General features: G+C 47.5%; 1 protein-coding gene across 2 annotated transcripts in view; it reads left to right on the forward strand.

Annotated features, from left to right (window-relative positions):
• Positions 1-22982, forward strand: part of PTH1R (parathyroid hormone 1 receptor) — a 127627-nt gene that overhangs the window by 45662 nt on the left and 58983 nt on the right. Inside the window, exons 2-3 of one of the 2 annotated variants that reach the window (XM_069778401.1) lie at positions 16717-16822; positions 17035-17166. In XM_069778401.1, coding sequence (XP_069634502.1) covers positions 16717-16822; positions 17035-17166 — 238 coding nt within the window. The remainder of the gene's footprint in view (positions 1-16716; positions 16823-17034; positions 17167-22982) is intronic. The other variant, XM_009917964.2, reaches the window with a different exon arrangement.

Genomic DNA, 22982 nt, shown 5'->3' on the forward strand with positions numbered 1-22982 from the left:
CTCTCCCCAAAGCCATTTAGATACTGGACCTGCATCCACAACACTATTTAAACTCTCAGCACTCATCTAGGTACCTGCAGATCTCAGTTCCACTGCGGCTCTGAACTTGTATCTTGCTGTAGGAACTCAAAGTGAAAAGTAAGTCTCCATATACCAAAGATATTTTCAACAGAGACCAAGCCAGCCTAGCCCAAACTCTCATTTTCACAGCTTTCTGCTTTTGGACCCTCTAGCTCCGGTTTCAGCCCTGGAAAAGCTGTGACTGAGACACAGTGACTACTGCTATAAGTTATATATAAACTGGAAAGGTCCCTGGCTCTGGGTTCATGCTGATAATCTCAGACATTAAATGCTGAGCATGGTTCCTTGGATGCTTTACACCTGGGTGAAAGAGCCCTCTCCCTATCTCAGAGTCACTGTGCATCAGGCATCGCTCCCACGGGACAGTGTGGATGCAGCCATCCTCTTTTAGAGGGTGCAAGAGTTTGACAGCAAGGATGTGGGTTGTCCCATGCACCTCAGGGGCAGAGAACAGTGCTGGACAGTTTGATTCACCCCTGCAGACCCACAGCATCTTTCCTAAGCGTGATTCTCTGCCGCTGGGCTGGAAGAACACCTTCTGCCCTGGGTAATGTGCGTAACCAATATCCTTCCTGTGGTTGCAGAGATGCTCAGACACAGTTGGATAGCCAAAAACCAGTGCAGACAAACAGGCCTTATTTTGGTGATATCTAGTGCAGGAGGTGATACCTCGCACCCTGGAAATGCTTATTTCTCTGCACTGACCTCTAAACTTAGGTGATATGAAGCCCAGTGACATACATGTATGGGCACAGCATAGTCACAGCAGCCTGACCCCCACCATGGCAGCTACCCCCACTGAGGGACTATTTTCCTGACCAAACCCACGCTGGCGTCTGTCCTTGCTGTGCCTTAACCCTTTGTTGCCACCAGTCCCTAGTACCTGACCTCAGCTACCAGACGTGCTGCCGCTCAGCATGTCCCGCACGGGAGGGCACGTGGAGGTGCACCCCAGGGAGAACAGATCCTGCCACTTTGCTGTGAGCTATCGGAGCCACCGAGGTTCCTCTGCTTTCAGCCGTGGCTGCTGGCACACACAGTGCAGGGGGGGAGATGGCATTCAGCCCGTACCTGCCTGGCCCACAGCCTTGGCACGGCACACACAGGGCATGAATTCCTCGTCTCCCTGCGGTCCGTATGTGGTAGCATCCCACCAGCAGACGTGAGCTGGCATGAGTAAATCCCAAACCCTAGTACTGGGGCAGCGGGCTGAGGGATGTGGGATTGACCATTTGCAGCAGAAACATCTCATGAGCATCCACCAAGCCCCTTTATGGACATCCAAGATGGGAAGAATGAATTTAGCTTCCAGCTGACTTCTTCCCCAGATAGAAGAGAAGAACAGAGGGCTGCACCAAGCCAGCTCAGTGTTGAGTCTCTGTTACATTTGTGTGTGTACAGATGTAACATTATCTACATCACATTAGGCTGGGGATCTGCTGGGACCAGAGGCTGGACACATCTGGATGTCTGGCACTGAGAGAGCAAAATGCACACAGGGCTCTGGGAAGGAGCAGGTTAGCCTGACCTAAAGGTTTTGTGGTGTCCTAGGTCTCGAAGCTGCAGTAGGGAAGGCGTGCCAAGACTTTGCCTCCCTCGTAAAATTCATGGGCTGAGTGGGGCCACGGTGTGATCTTGTGCTTGATCACTGATCAGGGTTCAGCAGCCTGCTGTAAGATGAAGAGTTGATGTTTTGGAAGGAGAAAAAAAAAGAAAATTAAAAAAAAAAAAAGGCAAAAAAGAAATCAATCATAGCATGGCCTGGAGCAGCTGCATTGGAAATTCAGTCAAGCCTTCAAACAAAAAGGCGGATGATTTGCCAATGGGAAGGCTGTGGAGCAGCAATTCAGGCTGCAGGAGCTGTTTTCTCATTCCTGTTGCAAGCAGAGCTCTCCCTGACACCAAGGGAAGAGAGCGTAATGCTTCTGCAGCTTGTTACTGCTCATTGTAGCTGTCTGCTCTGAAATCTGTCTTTTCCTCTCCTCCCACCACTCCCTCTCTCAGTGAGACATATCTGCACAAAAAAAAGTTAGAGGTAGTCAAAACAGATGAGGCAAGGAAAGGTGAGAAGGTTTGCTGTACCTGGGGGAAACTGAGGCAGAAAGGCCGCCACCTGCACTCACTTTTCAAACTCCCAGCAATACAGATGTAGTTACCTAGAAAGCTTAGATTAGCAAAGGTATGTAGGGACCTGAACATCTTCAGAGTTCAATGCCAAATTAGTAAGACAAGATCACTCTGAACTCCCAGCTGAGCCTGTTTTGCCTCTTGGCGAATGCTTTGCCCTGTGGGTGCCGAGTTGTGACTCGTTAGCTGAACCAGGGAGCTGAAGCTGCTGCTATAGGATCACGCGTGCCGGTCCGTGCCGGGAGCTGCCTGGCACCGCACGGGCTCCCAAGTCCTGGCCCGACTCCTTTAAGTGCCCTTATGGGCTGCCTGAGCTTGGAGTCACCTCCACATCTTATCGCCCTTTTGGCTGGCAATATGGGGCCATTCTAGGCTTGAGAAGTATGAGGAACGTGCCATGACTGCAAGGGCAGGTGGGATATAAGGGGATTCAGATGATGAAGTGGGGATGTCCTCCGTGTAGTAGCTTTTTATGGAGATCTAGTCCATGAAGTCAGTGGACTCTAGAGCATGATGTACTTCATTTTACAGCCTGGCACTGCTCTCTCCATCACACAACCCCTTTTGTCCAGGTCAGCGTCCTTCCTTTCTACATGCTCCTCAGCTCTGCCTTGAGATTTTCAGTGGCCCAAGGGTGATGTTCCGGTTGAGGCATGCCAAGGGTGATGCTACACAAAAGCATTTCCAGCTGGGTCTTTCCCTCCCCTTTAGTTAAGCAGCAGCTGACACAAAATCGCCTCTTGAGAAATCCTCATAGGTCTCTGGAACAACCATTCAATCTCATCAGCGAATTGAAATCTCAGAGGGCAAACTCCAAAGCCTGAGGCAGCTGATACACCACTGTCTGGCCACCACCTGAAAGCCAAGCCAGCAACAGCTGGGTCTCGAAATGCCTGACATTGAGTTTGTTTGATGAATGTATTCAAAAAAGAGAGGACTTTGTGTTGTCAGGGCTGTCTTTCGAGCAGGACCTGACCTCACTGCTAAAATAGCTCCGTGGCTCGCATCATGCATGCCAAAGAGGATGCGCCGGTTGGCATCTGACCGCTCGGCTGGCCGTGGGGATTTGGGGGCTGCTGTTAGCAGGATTGCTGCGAGTTAGGATTGGCGCTGTGGACGGGGTGTTGGGGGCATTAGTGGCTTCCAATCTCTCCCCAGTGCTTCACAAGTATTTCCTTGGACTGCATTCATAGCTCAACAAAAAGCATAGCCGCTTGGGGTTACTGCTGGCGATGGGGGGCTACTGTCCACCTCGTCTCCCCCTGGGACTGGTCCAAAGTCCCAGCATTTCCTGTGACAAGGACATTTGTTTTGGAAACATTTATTTTGAGAAAGGTGAACCCAAATCCCTCCTCCAGACTGCTGTGAGTGACACCCGCTGTTACTGAAAGTGGAATAATTTTACCTTTGCAAAATGGCACTGCAGAGCTGATCACACTGTCAGCTCCGGAGCAGCGGTCATTAGTGGAAATGAGCAGGGATGCTGTACAGAAGATGAGATCTGATGTGCCACACTGCTCCAGGAGGTTATTAACTGGTCTTCAGAAACGTTCTGGATGCCATCAGTCCAGTAGGATGGGTCCAGTGCAGAGGGCCATGTGCCACCTGCCATTGCTGGTAACACCGTACTGGTCAGGTGGATTTACCCCACTAACCTGGGCATTACAGAAGAGAGCTCAGGGCTGCTCGGTGAGCTTCATCCAGCCTTGGCAGGGAGGGGGTCAGGAGAGGAGAGGTGCCTGCACTGTTAACGCTCCAGGCTCAAACCCTCGCATGCTGCATGGTACTTGCCTGATCTTTGGTGGCAGACAGTGAACTGGGGACTGATGTGACGTACAGGGGACATGGATTAGCTTATTCACACTGAATTCACCCCAGGCTTCTTGTAGAGTCAGTGGAAGCATAACCAATACAGCTAGCAGAGTCCAGAGCATGATTCATCCCATCCCGGTGTCAAAGTCCTAGTGCAGAGCAGAACAGCAGCGCCCTGAAAGTGCTTATTTCTCTCTTCTTCTAAGAGACCCGAGTGTCAAGTTCCGACGACACATCTGCATTTTAGATGCTTCAAGTTAGGTGCGATGTCACCAGCCCTTATCACTCCGTGCCTCAGTTCCCAGCAGCTGGTGGTAGTAAGGACACTGCTCTACCATAAACAAATGCAGAGCAGCTCAGAGATGTTCTTATCAAGACTTTTCCAGCAGTCGCTGGATCCAAAACCTTTATCCTGAAACAGCAATTCTGGCACACTCTTCGCAAAGGAGAGTGGCTGTGCCTTTGGGCATGGCTGGAGAGCCAGAGCAGCCTGACACTGGGACCGTCCATGCGTATTGCCAGGGAAACAAAGCTTGGTGTTCTGGGGATATCTGATTTTCTTACCTCTGCACTGCTCAGAAAAAAATGGGATTCTTGTCACTTTTGTGGCAAATAATAGCAAGAATAAGATTTTCCTTCTACAGCTGCACCTGCGGAGGAATTTAATGACATTATAGTCAACATTTTAATGCCTATTTCACAAGCAATATAGGAAAGCCTTGTTTTGGCTTGATTTGAAAGAAAAACAAAAATATTTGTATGTATGGTGTTCAACAAGTATATGCAATATTTGTTATTTCTATATATGAATCTGTATTTTGTCTAATGTTGAGCATCTTAAGACTGAGGTGTGACTGTGGCACACCAATTATTAGCACTCATGGACCAAAGCCAACAGAATGTTTTCTGCTAGTATTACTACTTAAGAATAGGTAATTAATTCTTACTCCTTAATACCAGGTGTTTACTTGTAGACCTTTCTTTTAATTGTTGTCTTTAATGGCTTTCAATTAGACAATCTACTGGGAGTCTTTCATTCTTCAGCATTAATGGTGTTGACCTGGTTTCAGACAAGCAATGGTAGTTAGTTGTGAAATGGAGAGAATCCCATTTCTGTGCAGTTTGGAGAGCTGAGCAAAGGCTGTTGGCATTCTCCCCCCAAGCACACTCCCGCGGGGCATATTGTGCTTTATAACCTCCAGCTCTTTAGCTGCTGGTATGAGAAATGAAAGTAAAAAGTACTCTTTTTCTAGAGTTCTAATCTCATGATTTGATATAGATCTTTCTTGTGCACTTCTTATCGGTACTTTCCACTGTGGGAGGATAACAAGGGAGTACGTGTCAGAGTGTGTTAAGACAGCTCTCTTTGCATCCTTGGCCGAGCTGACTGCAACCATCTGTCTTGTCTGAGGACAATTCCGAGTACTTGAGTAAAAGGCTGAACTCCAACTCCCTCGTCCAGGGAGGGTATTCCTAGAAAGACTTCGGAAAAAAAAATCAGTGCCTGAAGCTTTGAGAACCAGGAGAGAAAACTAGAGGAGGGAGTTATTTTTGAGAGGTGCAAGAGAACTGGGGAGACAAAGGGGAACGAGTTGGACTTTCCCATGATGAATCAAGAAAAATACATCCCTTCTGTTGCTCTGTCCAAGTGACATTATCTGTCACATAACTGAAAACAATTTCAGGGCCAGAGGGTCTGTACTGAGATGATCCTCCTTGCATCTGTGGTAGGAGCATGGCAAGGAGGAAAGAGGTGTCCCTTTTCACAAGAGAACCCCCTCCATGGCCTTTTGGACTCTTGTTTTGCATGACAAAATAAAATGCAAAAGGACAAAGAAAGGGCAGAAATCAAGCCTTGCAGCCTTGGTAGTTGTGAAACAATCATTGTAGACAGCAAGGTGTGAAACCGAAACAAACCATCTGCTTTCAAAGGGGAAAAAAGACAGACAGAAGCCAGCATTGTAGCTAGGCTCACATGCTGGGAAATGTGGGGTCTTACAGCACACTCCTTTGTATCATCCCTTGAAGATGAGAGAAAGGTATGGGTGGGAGCCAAGACAGATCAAAACACAATGTCAGAATGACCTCTACTTTTTTTTATGGTCCTTCCAATATTTCAACCAGTGGGGTACAGATACAGGGTTCCTTCAGCAGCAAACACGGGCACCTCCAAGTCACAGGAGGGTCAGGCATCACGTTCAGCTGCCAAGTAGGCACCAAGGAGCAATCTTACATCTCTCCGGCAGCTCAGAGAGCACAGACCTGCTTTTCTAGCTTGGGTTTAAGCCTGCAGCCCCTGCCTTGGTCTAGGCAGAGGAGGCAGTCCTTGGCTTCAGCTGATCTCAAGCTCGGACACCCAGCTGAGAAGTTCAGGGTAGAGTTTGTCTCATCTCACATAAGAGATTTGGAGACACGTGGATGCCTCCAGCTGAGCGAGTCCTTCTCTGGAACCACTGTAGTCAGAGGGGAGAACTGGCAGTTTCAGGGTGTGATTCATGTGAATATTTTAGACATTAGCTTTAGGTCGGGATTAATCATTCCTGACTACAATAATCCTGTTGCACAAGTGCGGAGTGTGATGTGTGTTATTTATGATCCAAGAACATAACTCAAATCAGTAGTGATCACTGCTGACCTCCCTACACCAGCTCCATCTTCTAATCACTGGGAAGACCACCTCTGCTTGGGCAGCACTGATAAGCAGTCATGGTGAATTTCCTCCTTGCTTGGAAGGATTTTTTTCATAGCTCAGCCTCTTGGGTTACACCTCATTTGCTCCAGGGATGTAAAGCAGGAAAGCAAGCAAGCAATCATTTTGGTGAGACAGATGTTGTCTTAAAACTCCAGGTCCTGGAAATGCACCATAAATGTCAGTTCTCCTTGATAAATGATATGTGCTGACCGTAAATCAGGAGATCCCTTAGTAATAGAGGCATTAGGATGCCAGGATGCCTAAGGAAAGAGATCCATACAGGTAAACAACTTGAAGAGTTTGGAAGTGACAAGGATGATAAAGGTCCTCTTCTGTTGCTGTCATGGTATTACTCCATCCCAAAGAAATATTTTGCCATATGGTCACAAATGCAGAGCACATCCATGTTCAAATCAGCTAATTTCCTTTGGCATGAGTTCTCGTGAGTCTGCAAGTTGTGCTTTGTCCAGGCAGATTTTCTTCCCATTCTTCTCATGCTGCTCGAAGGATGAGGCTTCCCCAAGGCAAAGTGGGAGTAAATGGGACTGGAGGGACGTGAAGGAGACCAGCTCAGCCTGTCCTATTCCCCAAGAAACAGTAACAGGATGCGACACTCCCAGTTCTGCCCCGCGTCTTTCCATGCCAACATTCCCTCTTTCCATTCACGGCATTTTTCTTATTACAGCAGTCATGGCAGAACAGTGCTGAGACCCAGACTCCATTGTACATGGGTAGAGAGGATGGATTTATGATTGAGGGTAGGAGTGTGTCCTTCTTGCAGGGCAAGGAGGCACTGGGAAAGAGGAGGGCAAGCTCCTCAAAAGTGGGCAGACACCTCCTGAACATGGGAGATCTGTGCCTGAGGGTAGGATGAGGAGCAGGGACCAGCCAGCCTGGTGAGGGCACTCGTGGGAAGGGCTGAGACAGCCCTGAACACAGCGTGAAGTTATTCAGCTTTCTGCAGCTGCAGTGCAGGGTCCCCGAGCCCGGCTGGCTGGAGCAGAGACGCCCTGCTGTTCTGGAGCAGGCGGTGGTTTGGGTGATGTGGTCAAGAGATTAAGGCAAAACCACCAACTTCATTTACCCTCTGGGAGGCTGGGAAAAGCAGGTAGAGGGCAGAGCAGCTTGTGCACTAGTCTCTCAGTGCTTCCCCAGCTTGTGGCCAGAGTCCTATTTCATCAGGATCCGACCAGCTCTTCCTTCCCCTTCACATCAACTCCTTCTCCCCCCACCCTCTTCTTCACCTGGGTGCCCCTTGGGTCTCCTCCTCCTTTCACCCTTCTGTCTTCACACCCTCTTGATTTGATTGTCCCATTCTGGCGTTTATAAGCTCAGTCTTTCGAAGGAGTAAGACATCTCGTGAGGTTGATTCCCATCCCGTCAGTGGGATGGGGTGAGGGACAGACACAGGCATTGCTTCACACGGCAGGACAGCAACGTAGAGAGCTCAGCTCAGCACCCACCTGCCTGAGCTCTCAAATCTGAATTCCTGCCATAATTGCAACATCACTATGGGTGATACTTGGCAGGGGGAGAGAGAGATGGGTGCTCGTCCATCGCGGGGCACAGCAGAGCTCAGGGATGAGAACGGGAGTTCTTGCCAGGCTCACATCTGGTCCCATGACGGGTGGGTCAATCTGATGCTTAGTCCCCCCCAGGAATTAAGCTTTGCTGCTGTCGTACACCCCCCTGCCCCCATTTGCATGCACTGAGCAAAGCATCTGCAGCCAAACGTGGGGAAGAGACATCAGTCCCGCTGCAGCAGCCCAGCGGAGCTGCAGACCCAGCAGCAGAGGGGGCTCCAAATCTGCTTTCTTGGACCTGGACCTGGCCTGTCCAGGAGTCCAGAGGCTCCTGCTACTAAACGGCCTTCCTCCCCCCATCCTCTTCGCCGCTCCGATGTCCTGAGCAAACCACAGCTCCGCAGCTCTTGCGATTAGCTGCTGGCAGTGGATTGTGCCTCTGCTGCTTTCGCTACTGTACCTCCGGCTGGGCCAACTGGCACTTCGGCTTTATTTATTTTTAAATCTTTCCAGCATTAACCTGAAAGGAAATAGGTTTCAAACCACATTTTTCTTCCCTAATGTTGGAAATAATGCCTATTCAGTTAAATTAAATCCCTCAGGGCAGAAGAAGTACCACTCTCTGCCCCCCCCCCCCCCATTAGCTCCTCTTTGCAACAAATTGCCCCCAGTGGATTTTTTTTGCTGTTGTTTTTGTATGGTTTTTACGCCAAGGCACTGATAACACACAGGCAGGCAGAGGGTAATAAGCACAGAGGTAGCAGGAAATTAAGAGAGGGAATTAGATTATTTGGGCAGTGGGCAAATCCAGCATTGCCCAAATTAGAAGAGAATAAATGCCATTTATCTGTATTTACTCTGCTCTGTCTCTCCACAAGGGAGATGCTGTAAGCTGTCACTGAAATATGAAGTGCCAGACCCTCCCAGTCCAAGCACAAGTCCAGAGCAGCTTTTAGGGGGTAGGGGATGTATTTTGCCTGAAGTGCCAGCTTCCAGAGTCAAATGGTGGGGTCACGATCTCCTCCTGAACCCAACAAGGAGTTTTTCTTGCCAGGGAGCATGTGCCCTGAGCGACGGCAGAAGCCAGCATGCAAATCCAGCAAATGGCAAGCATACCTGTATTTCTTCTGTGAAATGCAGCCAGACACGGGGCACAGTTAATCACCAGTTGAGTTGCAGCCCAGCAGATCCTACTTTGCTATAGGACTGGCAGCAGACCCCGTAACAGAGATTGCACAGGGTACATTTTGTCCAGGACAGCACACACAAATCCTGGTCCTTCCATACTTGCCAGGCTTCATCTGGACCTGAGTAAACCAGCAAGTTCCAGTGGCCAGGAGATGCAGGGCTTGTACAAACACTCCCTTGCATAAGTGTAGGAAAACAGAGAAGACAAACTAGGTATCAAAACCCGATCACAAAATAATCAAAAGAATCCATCATCTCTCATCCAAAGGAAGGCAATTCCTTTTATAAAAAACAGGGGTCAGGATCTCAATTCTACACCATCCCATGTTGCCACCCCACTGCTGGCCAACCTTAGGTAACACCTTGTGTTCCCAGCCACCTCCACCCTGCCACCTTGTCCTTCTTCTAGAATCATAGAGTCATTTAGGTTGGAAAAGATCTTCAAGATCATCGAGTCCAACCATCAACCATGCCCACTAAACCATGTCCATTCTGAGCAATTCCCCATCACCACGAGCTCCTGACTGACTGTTTCTGCTCAGCCCATGGTGAAGGCTACATCAGCTCCTGCCAAAGGCAGCTGGATCCCTACTCTGTGGCATTATTTAGTTGTGCCACCCTTGTCTGCATGCCTGGCATCCATGCCACGTTGCCTTCAGCCCAGCCTGATGCTCTGATATCAGTAGAGGTGTGCTCACCTACGGCAGGTGCAGGTCTGATATTTGATTAGACTTGGTTAGATTAATCTCCTAATTCTAACAACTATCTTGACCCTTACAGAGTTCAGGAGAGGGGTTGCTCTATCAGCAAGGCCGGAATGAAGCTCTAATTTAATTTCCTTCCCGCTCATGCCCTCAGCTCAATTGCAGTCTCTGTTGCAGAAAAAAGACTTAGTTTATGACCTTATATTGCTTGGTTTGGTGTTTCAGTTAGACCCTTCACCCAGCTCACCTAAGGCACCATTAAAGGAAAACCTTAGAAAAGTTTTGTCGTGCTCCCCAAAGCTGGCTAACTCTTGGTCTCTGTGTCCCCACCCCAGTCCATCAGGTTCACTCCTCACAAAAAAGACAGCACTATGATCACCCTTCCAGAGGTGACCACCAAAATCAGCAGGGCTGGTTTGGGGTGCGACCCGCACGGCCAGTTCTACCTATGTCCCACCCTGGTCCCACACCCTTGGGACCCACCTCCATTTTCCCTCCCTATCACCAGCATCGATGGTTTCATTTCCACATTTCCCTTCTTCCCTTCTTTCTCCTAAGCCCCCCTCCTGCCTGCACCCCCTTTCTGCTTCACACCAGCGATTACCTGGTCTACGGCTGTCCAAGATGGTGATCACCAGCAGCCCCTTGCCTTGGGCCCGTCAAGCAGCCGTGATGCTCTCAACCCCGACCAAGGAATCTGTTTGCCTTTAGCTATTTTTTGAGTTGCTGCCAGGGAAGTTTCACAAAAAGGATAGTGTTATTTCTGAAAATGAGTCCCATAAACAAGAATGAATATGACCTCCCCGTTGAGATTTGGGGTTTACTTTAGTGGCTGGGAGATCAGCCAATGAAATGGAAATACCAGAAAACATTATCATAATTACCCCATGGCCTCCTCTGGGGGCAAAGGAAAAGGGAATAAAAAAGCTGAACCAAAACTGATTTAACAGCCTCTGGATAGCATTGTCATTTCACCCTTCCCTGCTTGGCCTGCCTCCTGCTCTGCGTTTCTGCTTTCTCTGAACAAGAGGGAGGGAAAAAAAAAAGCATTCCTAGATCTTTTCCCCACAAGGACCTTTTTTTTTCTGGCAAAAAACAGTGCTGGAAAGCTGAGAGGTGATAAACATTGAGAAAGAGTAGCAGATGGGTTTTGATTGCAGAACTGGGGAGACCAGGGAGGAGCCCCCATCCTTTCCCCTAGTCTGTAACTAGGAGTGAAGGGCAAAGCTGTCCTTCTGCACCTACCTGCGTAGTCCCCAGCCTGTCTCCGTCACTTGAGCTTGTACAAATTTAATGCCAAGGAAGCTCAGCGCAGGAATTTATGCTGAAGCAAGTTAGGGAAGGCTCATGAAAAGGGATTTGCTGTCAGCTCTTTTAGAGTGATTAATTTCTGCAGGGACACGATGACCTCATACTTCCAAATACTTGGATTTGGGAGATGTACCTGTCTGCGACACTATTTCTGACTTGCCTCAGATGCTTCTCTTGCCCCCAGAGCTCATACCAGCAAAAGCTCTGCTCCACAGATCCTCTCAGTGCTACTTAACATGACCAATTACTGCAGTCACCAGCTGCCCAAAGGAAAAAAAAAAATAAAAAAAAAAAATCCCCACAGCTGATCTGGTTTATTTTAGGTAGTGGTTTGAGGAGGGAATGAATTTCAGCTGATCTGTGTATCTAAATAATCAGTGACTATAAAGGGAACTCTGGGTGAATACCTCAGACTGGTAAATCTCATCTTGGATGTTCCCAGTTGGCCAGCAAGGCAGGTATTATGTTGGAAAACACGTATTATGTTTGTTCCTTTCTGTTGGCTAATAAGCACCTGCAGAATGAGAGGTGTTGGGCTGTAAGTGGGTGGGCTCATAGCAGAAGTTATTGATAAAAGATAAGTGAAACATTGAATATGCAAATCTTGGTGAGTTGTGGCTGCAGCACTCACTTGGCTGAAGTGCTTCTAGCACCTCTTAGCTACTTTTTCATGGTCCTGAACAGCAGGTGCAGAGAATATACACAGTAGATTGTGTTGAGCATGTCAAACTGGACCATACCCAGAATGTACATGTATGTTCCTGGATGCTCAGCAGGGCACAAGGTTTCTGTGGCCTTAGAAAAATAGAAGGCCTATGAAGAGAGAGATATATATATAAAACTAGCCTTATTCAGTCAATCTTCTATCCTAACAGACCATTCCAAGGAGCTGCCAAGTTAGGATGTTTAGAGAAAGAGACAGCTCTCATGACTGTCACCTTCCAGCTTTTGGTGATCAGCAGTTTAAGACCTTCCTGCATTAGAAATTTGCATCCAGGCTACAGTGTTTAACAGCTACTGATGGATTTGTCCTTTATTAATTTGTCTAATCCTATTTTAAATCCACTGATATGATTTGCTTGCATGCATTGTCCTGTTTCTTTTTAGACCTTGTTCTCTTCATCTTGTGCCTCCCAGGTCTCAAATTCTGTACAATTGTGACCAATTAGCCCCCTTTCTCTGCACCACCCAGTATCTTACAGACACTTCTCATGCCAGTATCTCCAGCCCCATCTGTCTCCCAACCCAAGGGATCCAAATCCATTCCAAAGCAGTGGCTGCTTCACCAGCAGTAGCTCCTACCTGTTATGAACTCCTGCTGCCCACACCTCAGTACTTCTGAAAATGAAGCCACTTATTTTGCTGCCTGGGGATATTCAGATTCCAAAAAGTTGGCGTACGCAACTGCTAATGATTTTAGCAAGGCTATCCCACAGTATTTTTGGATCAGGTGGTGAGATTGTCAAAGAGAAAGTTTTGCCAAGCCAGATCCAAAGATGTCTAATATCATGAGTGCATCTGTGTTGCAAAGAAACTGTTCCTGTGGAATTCTTTTAACCTTTGACAGCCAGGATGGAAAGATGAGTAGGGCAGCATTGTCTTAGGATCAGAAGATCCTGAGCAAGAAAATCAGATGCACAGGAAAAAGTGGTATTGAACAGTTAAAAGTGCTCTGGCACCTGACAGGTCTAAAGCTGCTCTACAGTTTCCAGCTGTGGGTATCTGCCCTGTCCTACCTTCTGTCTCTTGAACCCAAGGCTGAGCTGTTTCAGTGTCCGATCCAGCAGCGTGCTGCTCAGTCCTGTGTCCCCGGAAAGCTTTCAGTCTGGCTGATGCATTGAAATGGCTCAGCAAGGGGGTTGACAAAGGATGGAGGCAAGGGATGGGAACGTGGGGTTGGGACAGGATGAGACAAGAAGTTCAGAACCACCAGCTATCAGCCCAGTTTTACTTAGGTGTTTAATGTGAGTTATTTGGCAGCAAAGGAGCGGCATTGCCAGACTGCATAGTTTTCCTACAAGTCTCCTGAGCATAGATGTCTCCTTGAAGACATGGGGTTTAATGAAAATCTCTATTCTTATTCATATATGTGTTTACATACATGTTTCAGCCTCCTTGACCAAGGAGAAACACAGAAAGACACACCTGAAACATCTCTTTTAGCATTTAAACCAGTTTTGCAGAAGGGAAGAGAATGGGGAGTTGTTAGGGGTTTGGGTTTTTTTAAGGGTCTGGCAGGTTTTGGAAATTTAAGACCAGTAACCAGTGCTCAGGAAAGCTGAAAACCTGGGTTGAGTTCTGAGCTCTGCCCCAGCCATTCTTCCCAGCTCTGAGCACAGCACAGTGCTTGGTGACTTATCTCCCTTTCTGGGAATTAAAATTTATTTTTTGTGCCTGGCCTGGAGACCATACATCCCTCTGGCTGGGAGCTGCCCTACTCAGAGCACGGCCGAAGGAGCTTGAGGACTAAGCGTGTGAGAGATGAATCATTTGAAATGCCTGAGGTCAGGCTCTGCTCTGGCCACTATAAATCCAGACTAGCTCCTCCAGCTTTGGTGGAATCACTCAGGTTTTGTGCAGATATAAATGACAGCAGGTTTTGACCCAGAGGTTTTATGTTTCCAATGAAAGAGCTGAAATGCGGGATGTTGCCTTAAATGCGGACAGGCCAAACATCTGGAAAGGGATGGCTTTGTTTTGCATTAACATTAACGCGGTTTTGAAACCAACTCCCACTTCTGAAGGATTTTTAGCATGGATTTTTTCCAAGGACATGAAAAACTAACTTCTGTTTTACTCAGAATCCCCTTATCAGATCTAGCTATCCATCTGCGTGTCCATTACCACACCAGCTGCTCAAACATCCACCGTTCCTCTCCATAGGAGCACACTGGGAAATTGAATCTGAGTTTACTTCTAAGCTGGATTTCATTAACCCTCATTATTTCATTTGTAGTAAGTCTTGCTTGAGAACTGATTGGCCTTCAGCTGGTTTATCTTACTTGCTTTCCAAAATGAATTAACTTAAAATGACTGAAGGAACCTTAATTCTGACTAGCAGTGGTTTTGGGGAGTACAACAAAATGTCATAACCCCCTTCAGTCTGTTCTTCAAAGGGACTGAAATGAGCAGCCACCTCCATGGACAGGCTCTACAACCTGTTTCTTGACAGGTTTCCTTATCTGCAGATCACTACTGGCTTCACAAGTTTTTTTATTCTTTCCTTTGCCTGCATTGAAATTTAGGTCTGCTCCATCCGTCAGAATATGGAGTGCTACCCTAGGTTTTGCATTACAGATTTACAGTGGCCAGTCTCACCAGCACAGTCAATATAAGAAAAGAAAAAAAGAAATATATTGCTTTGCTTAAAACAGTACTGCAGCCCTTCTTGCTTACGTTATGCTTTTACGAGTGAGTGCCAAGTTCTGTACAAATCCAGAGAGAGGCAACACCTGCTCTCATTGCATTTATAGTCTGATTAATCAAGACAGACAAATATTAGGGGAACAGAGGCAATGAGAAGAGCAGTGATTTATCCCAACTTACTACATGACTTAATTCTCTCAGGCTAGTGCCTTACCAACATCCCCAGTTCAGGAGCCCTATAAGGTATTACATCCTCTGTGCTTTGAACCAGCTTTGGGGTGATCTGGTGGGTGAGGATCCCAGCCAGTCCTGACCTCCCAGAGACTCTTCCTCCATGACTGGCAGAGTACCAAGGATGGACCCAAACCTCAAAAGTTTCACAAGGATGGTCAGATCCTGCAGGTTAGGGCCTGCAAGGGAGGCTTGCCAGTAGATGGACACAGTCCACAACTTTCCTCACCCCCTTCTATGCTGCAAATCACAAGGCACCTGCAGGGTATGATCTGCATCATCCATTCAAATCTGGGGCAGAAAATGAATGTAGGAGTAAGTATACTGTTCTTTCAGGAGAAAAAAACCAGGAATGAACAAAGGCACTATCATCCTAGTGTAGGGTTCGGCGTTCGGAAGATCTCGCGATGTCACGGAAAGTTAGAGGGTTAGTCGCAGCCTTATGATGTGTCTGTAATCCCACCTACCCTTGTTAGTATAAAAGGAATTGACTGCGCAATAAAAGGCGGAAGTTGGCGCTCACACTGTGTGTGCTATCTGTCTCTTTCCCTGGTCTGGGGGTGATCAGTGATCTAATCGCGGCACCTTGATATGCGGCGAACGCTACATCCTAGTGTAGCTGGGATAGGTACAGTGAAATATCCATCCATTCCTGCCAAACTAACCCGGGAGAAAGTTCTTCCTAATCTCAGGCTTTATCTGGCAGTGGGACAGGCCCTGGATGTCTGAGCAGGACACTCAAGCTAAGTACCCAAGAGGCACAGCAGAAAATTAAAGCAGCCATGTTGCATTAGACCAAAGCTCTATATGCTATAACAACCAAAGCATTCCCAGAACAAGCCTTCCCCATGGCTGTACCCCCAGCTCCCCGAGGCCAGCCATGCCTGATGGGAACGTTCTAGCTCCATGAAGCAAGATTTTTTTTTTTATTATTTCTTTTTTTATGACCAGCAAGTGCTTTTGAGGGCTGAGTATCACCATGTATCAGCAAGCAGCAAACAGAAGAGGGTAAAACAGGCTTTGAGTAAAGCACGTTCCGTGCCCCCCTTCTTCTTGTCGCTTGACCTCTGGAGACCTTACAGGAGGAGAAATTTAGTCTTTCCAGGATGATGCTCACAGGCTGGTTTTCCCCAAGCCTTCAGTCTCAGGGGGGCAGATGCTGTCAGCTCACAGCCCTGCCTAAAGCAGCCCCTTCCGCATATGTTCTTGTATTTAGGTAGTATATTTATAGAGCCTGATGCCATGTGGCTGAAGGCCTGCATGCAGAAGTGGACATAGCACTGCCTTGACGATGGCAGGTTGCAATTCTTAAGAGGAGTTCTTGGTACAATATCATTTACTGGGATTTTTTTTCCTCTTGGATAGTAGCCTCATCCCTGCAAGCTGGGGCATGCCACCCCAGAAATTGCTCCCTTCCTGTGTGTGCATGTGTATGATGTGAGCAATTGCAGCGTGTGCTTCCTTTGCTATGTACGCAGAAGATTCCATGTGGCATCTTGTAAGAGGTGTTGCTTGGGACGCTAATTGCTGAGCAAACTGAGATACACAGAGCAAGGCTGGTGGAGGAAACCGCTGATGTAAAGGAGGATTTGCATTCGGATCGCCTGCATTATCTAGGAAGTTTGTGTCCTGCTGCTCTTTGCATGCTGAGGTTTAACCTCATTTCTCCCCATCGCTGCAGGTGGATGCTGATGATGTCATCACCAAAGAGGAGCAGATCTTCCTACTGCTAAAAGCCAAGGCTAAGTGCGAACGACACCTGAAAGCCAAGGTGCCCAAGGTGCATGGTGAGTTTTCCCACAGCAACCCAGACTGCATAGCTGGGGCTGGGCCCCTGTCTGCTCAGCCCCAGTCCTTCCCCTCAGCCCCATATGCAGAGCTCAAAGCATGCGAGGGAGGCAGCTGAAGAAGGCCCAACACATTGGTTTTTCACGTTAGGCTATGGGGAAGATCTTTTGTTGAAAAGCAAAGTTGTCACAGCTTCTTTCTCCTGCTCCAGAACTCCAGATGCCAAGGGGTCAGGAGGATGCAAGAGTCACGGTCGTGGGTTTGCAGCCCTTACCGCTATACACAAAGCCCAGGCAAATCAACCATCAGTTCTCCCAAGATCCTTTGCTGCAAGACACCAGTGGTATGGGAAACAAACCATCCTTCCAACAGCCCTTCTCTGTTTCCCTCTGACATGCTCTCTCTCTATTCTTCTCAAATGGGCCCAAGCTCAGCTAAGCCTTTCTTCCACTTCCTTTCTATTTTGGGCTGCAAAAACACTACCAGATGTAGGGCTGGAGTGAGAAGAAGGGATAAAGCTCTCTCATGTGGGTAGCAAAGTAATCATCCCCCATTGGTTTCTTTCATCAGTTTCACATGTGTTAATTATTGGCACTAGGGCCGTATGCTGAGGCATCCTGCACCCACCCAGCTAGTCCTGGGTGGGCATCCTGTCCCATCTCCCTCTATTGCCTTAGAGAAGGGGACAAGCCAGGATGCTTCCCACCTTCACCATTGCATCTCAGAGTTCTCTCCTCCCACAGCCAGCACTGTGGGAGTACCTGAAGACATCACCAGAAGAGGGAAAGGTCCCCAGAGCCAGCTGTGATTTTAGAGCAGAGTTTCCTGCCCACCTGGTGTCCCTCTCCTGTTGGAAATGACAGCAAGGGACTGTAAAAGCCCAGCTTTCATTTTATTCCAAGCTTCCAGCTTTACATCAGCCAAAACCTCAAGCCACATCCTCTGTTGCTTCTTTGTGCTGTTCACCCAATGCCCAATTAACACCTCATTAAAAAACATATGTGCAAAGGCATTTCCTTCTGTTGTACTATAGACCACCTGCCTACCTTGGCATCTGGTGATATCAACCCGCTGGTCTTGCTCTCACACCCTGTTTTCTAACCCTTCTCTATGAGACTGCTAGCATTTAGTATTGATCTCCTTAATTGTCAGCAGCAGTGTTGGTAGGGCTGGGGAGATGCATGACTGACAAGCAGACTTTGGGCTCTACCATGGTCAGTTTGGTAGAGCAAAGGAATCAAATCACAGGGCTTTGCAAACATGCTCTTGGGTCTGTTTTGAGACCTGGTTCTGCGACTGAGACCAGCATTAGCTCTGCCATTGACTGAAACAGAAAGAAATTTAATACACTGTCATTTATATATCTCATGGACCCAAGTCTTGGCTTTGGAAAAAGCTCTTCTGAGCTGCTTGTGCAATAAAACTTGGGCTCGCTGCTCTATCCTCTGTAGCAAATCTCTGTCAAATCCTAAATAGTACAGCCAAGGGGAGGACTCATCTTCATGTCAATACCCACAGCAGTATATTTAAGGCTTTAAACACTCAAGGCAATCAGTAGCAATAAGCAGGTAGATCAAATTAATCTGCAAGAGGTCCACTAATCCAAAGGCAGAATGAATTCTGATTTAACCTTTCCCAAGAAACTTTTTCTTAAGATGTTGTGAAAGAACCTCCAGTGGCAGCACTTCCATAACACCCCAGAAATTCACTCTTAACACTTCACAAACAAGGCAGCAAGTTGCCAGACAATCTCTGAGATAGTCTAAAGGGTCGATGGTCACAGACAGAGGATTTTGCAATTTGGAAAAGAACTTCCCACTTTGCAGAAGAGCTGCCATCCACAGATTTTTTTTAGACTACAGGTGTCCTTGGACACCTGAAATGATAATGTTGTGGGGTATGTGTGAACAGACTAACTCAATCTCCATTTTGCAGTGTGTCTGCTCCTGCATGCTGCAGGATTCTAAGGGGATGGATAGTTTTAGATCCTCTTGTGGGGTGAGGGTTGACAGAATAAAAGGCTGTAATCTGCACTGTGTTAGCTTTAATGCAATTAATTGCTTGGCTAAGGCTCAGAAGCTTAGTTTTTGCACAAAGGCTTCAGACCCCAGGGTGAAAAGTGGTTAGGTCCAGTCCCTTTCCTTCTTTGATGATATGGAAACTGGAGCCTGGTTTCTATTTGTGTTAATCACCAAAGGACATACGGGTCTGCACCCTTCTCGGCTAGATGGAGGACCTCATCCCATTGCCTCGTCCCTCACTACAGATCCCCCCCCTCCCCCCCCCCAAAAAAAAAGCCTGGGAAGGGCAACAGGGCCTTCACAATGAAGAGGCACCAGCCCCCACTTGCAGATAATATTCATGGGGGCAAAGTGGTTGTGACTGGGAGCAATAGAAATCCTGGGTGGCTACGCCAAGTCTTCAGGCAGTCTCCTGGGATATCACTCAGAGTATTTCTGAGAAGCACCTACTTGGGTGGCAGGAGAACTCTTCTAACTGCCATGGAGGACTTGGGGCTTGTTACCACCTTGCCAGGTCCCCTATCTGTCTTGTCTTTGGATTTTTAGTGGTCTAGGACAGAGTCGTCCCTCATGATGCATTTATATTTTGGCTCTGCAAGATGTAGCCTTTCCTGGAAGGAGAACAAGTGACTCTGCAGGCAGGCAGAGAGCTGTGCCCAGGTCCATTTGACCCTCTGTTTGATAATAATGGCAGCCTGTGGCGTTGATGTGCCACTATATCTGTATCGAGTCTACTTGCTGGCAATGCAGACTGATGGTCCCCGTGTCAGATGCACAAAGGACATAGTCTATTTGCCGGAGCTCTCCCATGGCAGCCAGCCGTGCTCCTTCCTGTCTTGACAGCTCCCAGTGCCTCCTGAAAGCAAGGCTGGAGACTCAACGCCTGCCCCTGTATTTTTATTATTTTTTTTCAGTACTGTGAGGAATAGGTCCCACTCCAAAGGCTGCTTCTGCCAGTGTAGAACAGATTTATTTTATATTAGAGGTGGGTCATGCCCTGCTGAGAAGTATGTTTGTAGATCACAGGGAGCAGTGCACGCCTTGGCCTGAAATGATTTATTGATCTGGCTGGTGTCCAAAGGGCAAAAGGGAACAGGCACAGTCTAGCCCCTTTAAAATACTAAAAAAAAACCACAAAACAACCAAAAACCAAAAAAAACCATACCACAAAAAAACCCCACAAGAACAACAACAAAAAAAACAACAATTGAAGTGACCACAAAAAGAAGTAAATCAGCCCAGGCTCAAGGTATGCAGTGCAGGAGGCAGCATACTCTCCTGGTTCAATCTACCCATGTTACATTTAGTTCCTGGAAGTCTTCTAAATGGGAGAAACTGTCCTCATGTGGTCAATAAATGGCCATAAGAATCATACATGAGACCCCGGAAAGTTCGCACGATCTGCTCTCTCTGTCCGTAATAAAGCAGAGCTACTCCATGGCATCCTGGAGGCCATCCAAGGATGCTGTGGAGTAGCATCCAAGGTCAAACGATCTGCCCTGCAAAAGCGAGTACGGTTTCACCTGATGTGACAGTGGCACAGTGAACTTCAGGTGAAGAAGTCACTCATAAAGCAGAAGTCGTGGTCATTGGGGCCATTATGAATTTCAGCCAAGGTTGTCACAGTGCTGGTGATAGTCGTGTGCAGCAGAGGTAGATTACTGATGACCTTGAATATCTGAGCTCCTTCTAGAGTTGGTGGACAGAGAAAAGCACTTTTTGGGGTGGCATCTGCCTCCCACCTGTCTCCAGATGTTGATCACAGATTAAACCTAGGATTGGTGATTTAGATGGGCCACTCAACACATGCTGCAGTATGATATGGTTACTGGTGATGACACTGTGATCCCTAGGAGGGTAGCCTAGCACTAAGATAGCTTACCTAAACGTGTGGTGGGATTTCCATCTTCAGAGGTTTCCAAGAGTTGGCTAGACAAAGCCATCACTGACCTGACCTCATGCTGGTTTTGAAGGCTGAAGGTTGGACAACAGATGTTCAGAGGTCCCTTCCAACAAACTTTTCTATGAATAGTCTTGGCCAGGGGACTTAGGATCACAAGCCAACAGTATTGAGGCTCCTCGGAGGGATTGTTTCCTCCCTGTAGACTTCAGGGCTCAGTTATCAAAGATCGGTGAGGTGAGGGCCTAACTACAATGCAGCAGGTACAGAGCTGGACAAGGAGAGAAGGGGAAGTCTGGGTAATTCATCTGTCTTTTACGTTGGAAAAGAAGGGGAGCTTTGCATGTTGTCTCTTTTTCCTCTTTTTTTGGGGGGGGGTGCAGGGGCACGTTGTTTCCAGTTATCTTGCATGTTCAAATTTGTCCTGGTTTGTCATTCCAAAGAATGAAAAAGGACAAGCCCGCAGTGAGGCAGCAGTTTTGGGGAGATGTCCTGGTTTCAGCTGGGATAGAGTTAATTTTCTTCTTAGTAGCTGGTACAGTGTGTTTTGGATTTAGTGTGAGAAGAATGTTGATGACACACTGATGTTTTAGTTGTCGCCAAGTAGTGTTTATCCTAAGTTAAGGATTTTTCAGTTTCCCAGGATCTGCCAGCGAGCAGGTGTACAAGAAGCTGGGAGGAAGCATGGCCAGAACAGCTGACCCAAACTAGCCGAAAGGATATTCCATACCATAGCATGTCATGCTCAGTATATAAACTGGGTGGAGTTGACCAGGAGGGGTGGATCGCTGCTCAGGCATCGGTCAGCAGGTGGTGAGCAATTGCATTGTGCACCACTTGTCTTTTCTTGGGTTTTTTGTTTGTTTGTGGGTTTTTTGTTATATTAATTTTCATTACTATTATTATTATATCTTATTACTATTATTGTTAGTTTTATATTTCATTTTACTTTAGTTAGTAAATCATTCTAATCTCAACCCATGAGTTTTACTTTTTTTTTTTTTTTCTCAATTGTCCTTCCCATCCCACTGGGAGTGGGGAGGAGTGAGTGAGCGGCTGCGTGGTGCTTTGCTGCTGGCTGGGGTTAAGCCACAACAGGAGATAATAAGGAAAGCATATCATACAGTCATCAAAGGATGAGACTTCTTCAGCTTTTCTTAGATAGTTTGTTGTGGTGAGGGCAAAGATTCACATTCAGCTCTGCTTGAAGGAATTTAAAGCTATGTTATTACTTCCCAGAAACAATGCTTTACGGCCTAGCGTGCCAAAGGTGAAAAAGGAGGTTGAAATCTCTTCCTTTAGTTCTGCTTCACGATGTCTGAAAGTACCAAAAAGCACTGGTGCAAAAGCTGGATCTCAGCTGCCCAACCTCATGGTCTGCATGGAGAGCCAGTATCCTTCTGGGACCATTGTAGGAGCCTTCAGCACGGAGCACCTCTTACTGGTGGGACCACCCTGCAGACAACCCAGTGGTGTAGGATGTTTGGGAAAGGAGAAGGTTCCCACTTAAAATTCCTGGCCTGAGCCAACAAGGAGGGGCTTTGGACTTGAGAGTCCTATCTCTCCAGGGAACTCTTAACCACAGAGGTCACAGGAAAAGAGGCTTTTGACCCCATGGCTGGTTTAGAGCTGCTTTGCACCAGACACTTACGCAAGCTCTGCAACAAGTGAAGACTTGCCTGAGGTCTGGCTTTTACATCTCTGCTCTGGGGTTTTGTCCTGCACCCCTCAACGTTCAATATTACAGCTTGTGGATGGAGTCAGAAGAGGACTTTGAGAGATGCATCCATTGGTATCAGCACGCAGGGATACTTCCCTCTCGTGGCTCTCCAGGCCATGAGAAATAGGGGTGTACGCTTCTGCAGACAGCCTCTGCTTCTCCAAGGAGCCTTCTGAGGACTTCTTCCTGCAAACCTGCTCTCGTCAACACTTCGAGTTCACACCTGGATTTGAACCAGACTGAATGAAGCGCTGTTCTTCTGCCAGCTCAGGGGCAGCCAGATGGAAGGTGCGAGGGGGCAGCAGTAATGTCTTTCCTCTCAGACAAGGAGAAGATGGAGTCCCATGGACTCCTAACTGCATGTCATGTCCCGACCTGGTCCTACAGGGCATCTTCATCACTCAGTTATGGTGACAGAGGTGCTAAGGACCTGTGTGTGTACACAGGCTGGTTTTCTTATCATGAAAATCATGGCTTCGGTTGCTATTTCAGATTCCCTTTAGCATGCAAGTATGGGC

The sequence above is a fragment of the Haliaeetus albicilla genome, chromosome 2 (genome assembly GCF_947461875.1).
Source record: "Haliaeetus albicilla chromosome 2, bHalAlb1.1, whole genome shotgun sequence".
NCBI lineage: Eukaryota > Metazoa > Chordata > Aves > Accipitriformes > Accipitridae > Haliaeetus > Haliaeetus albicilla.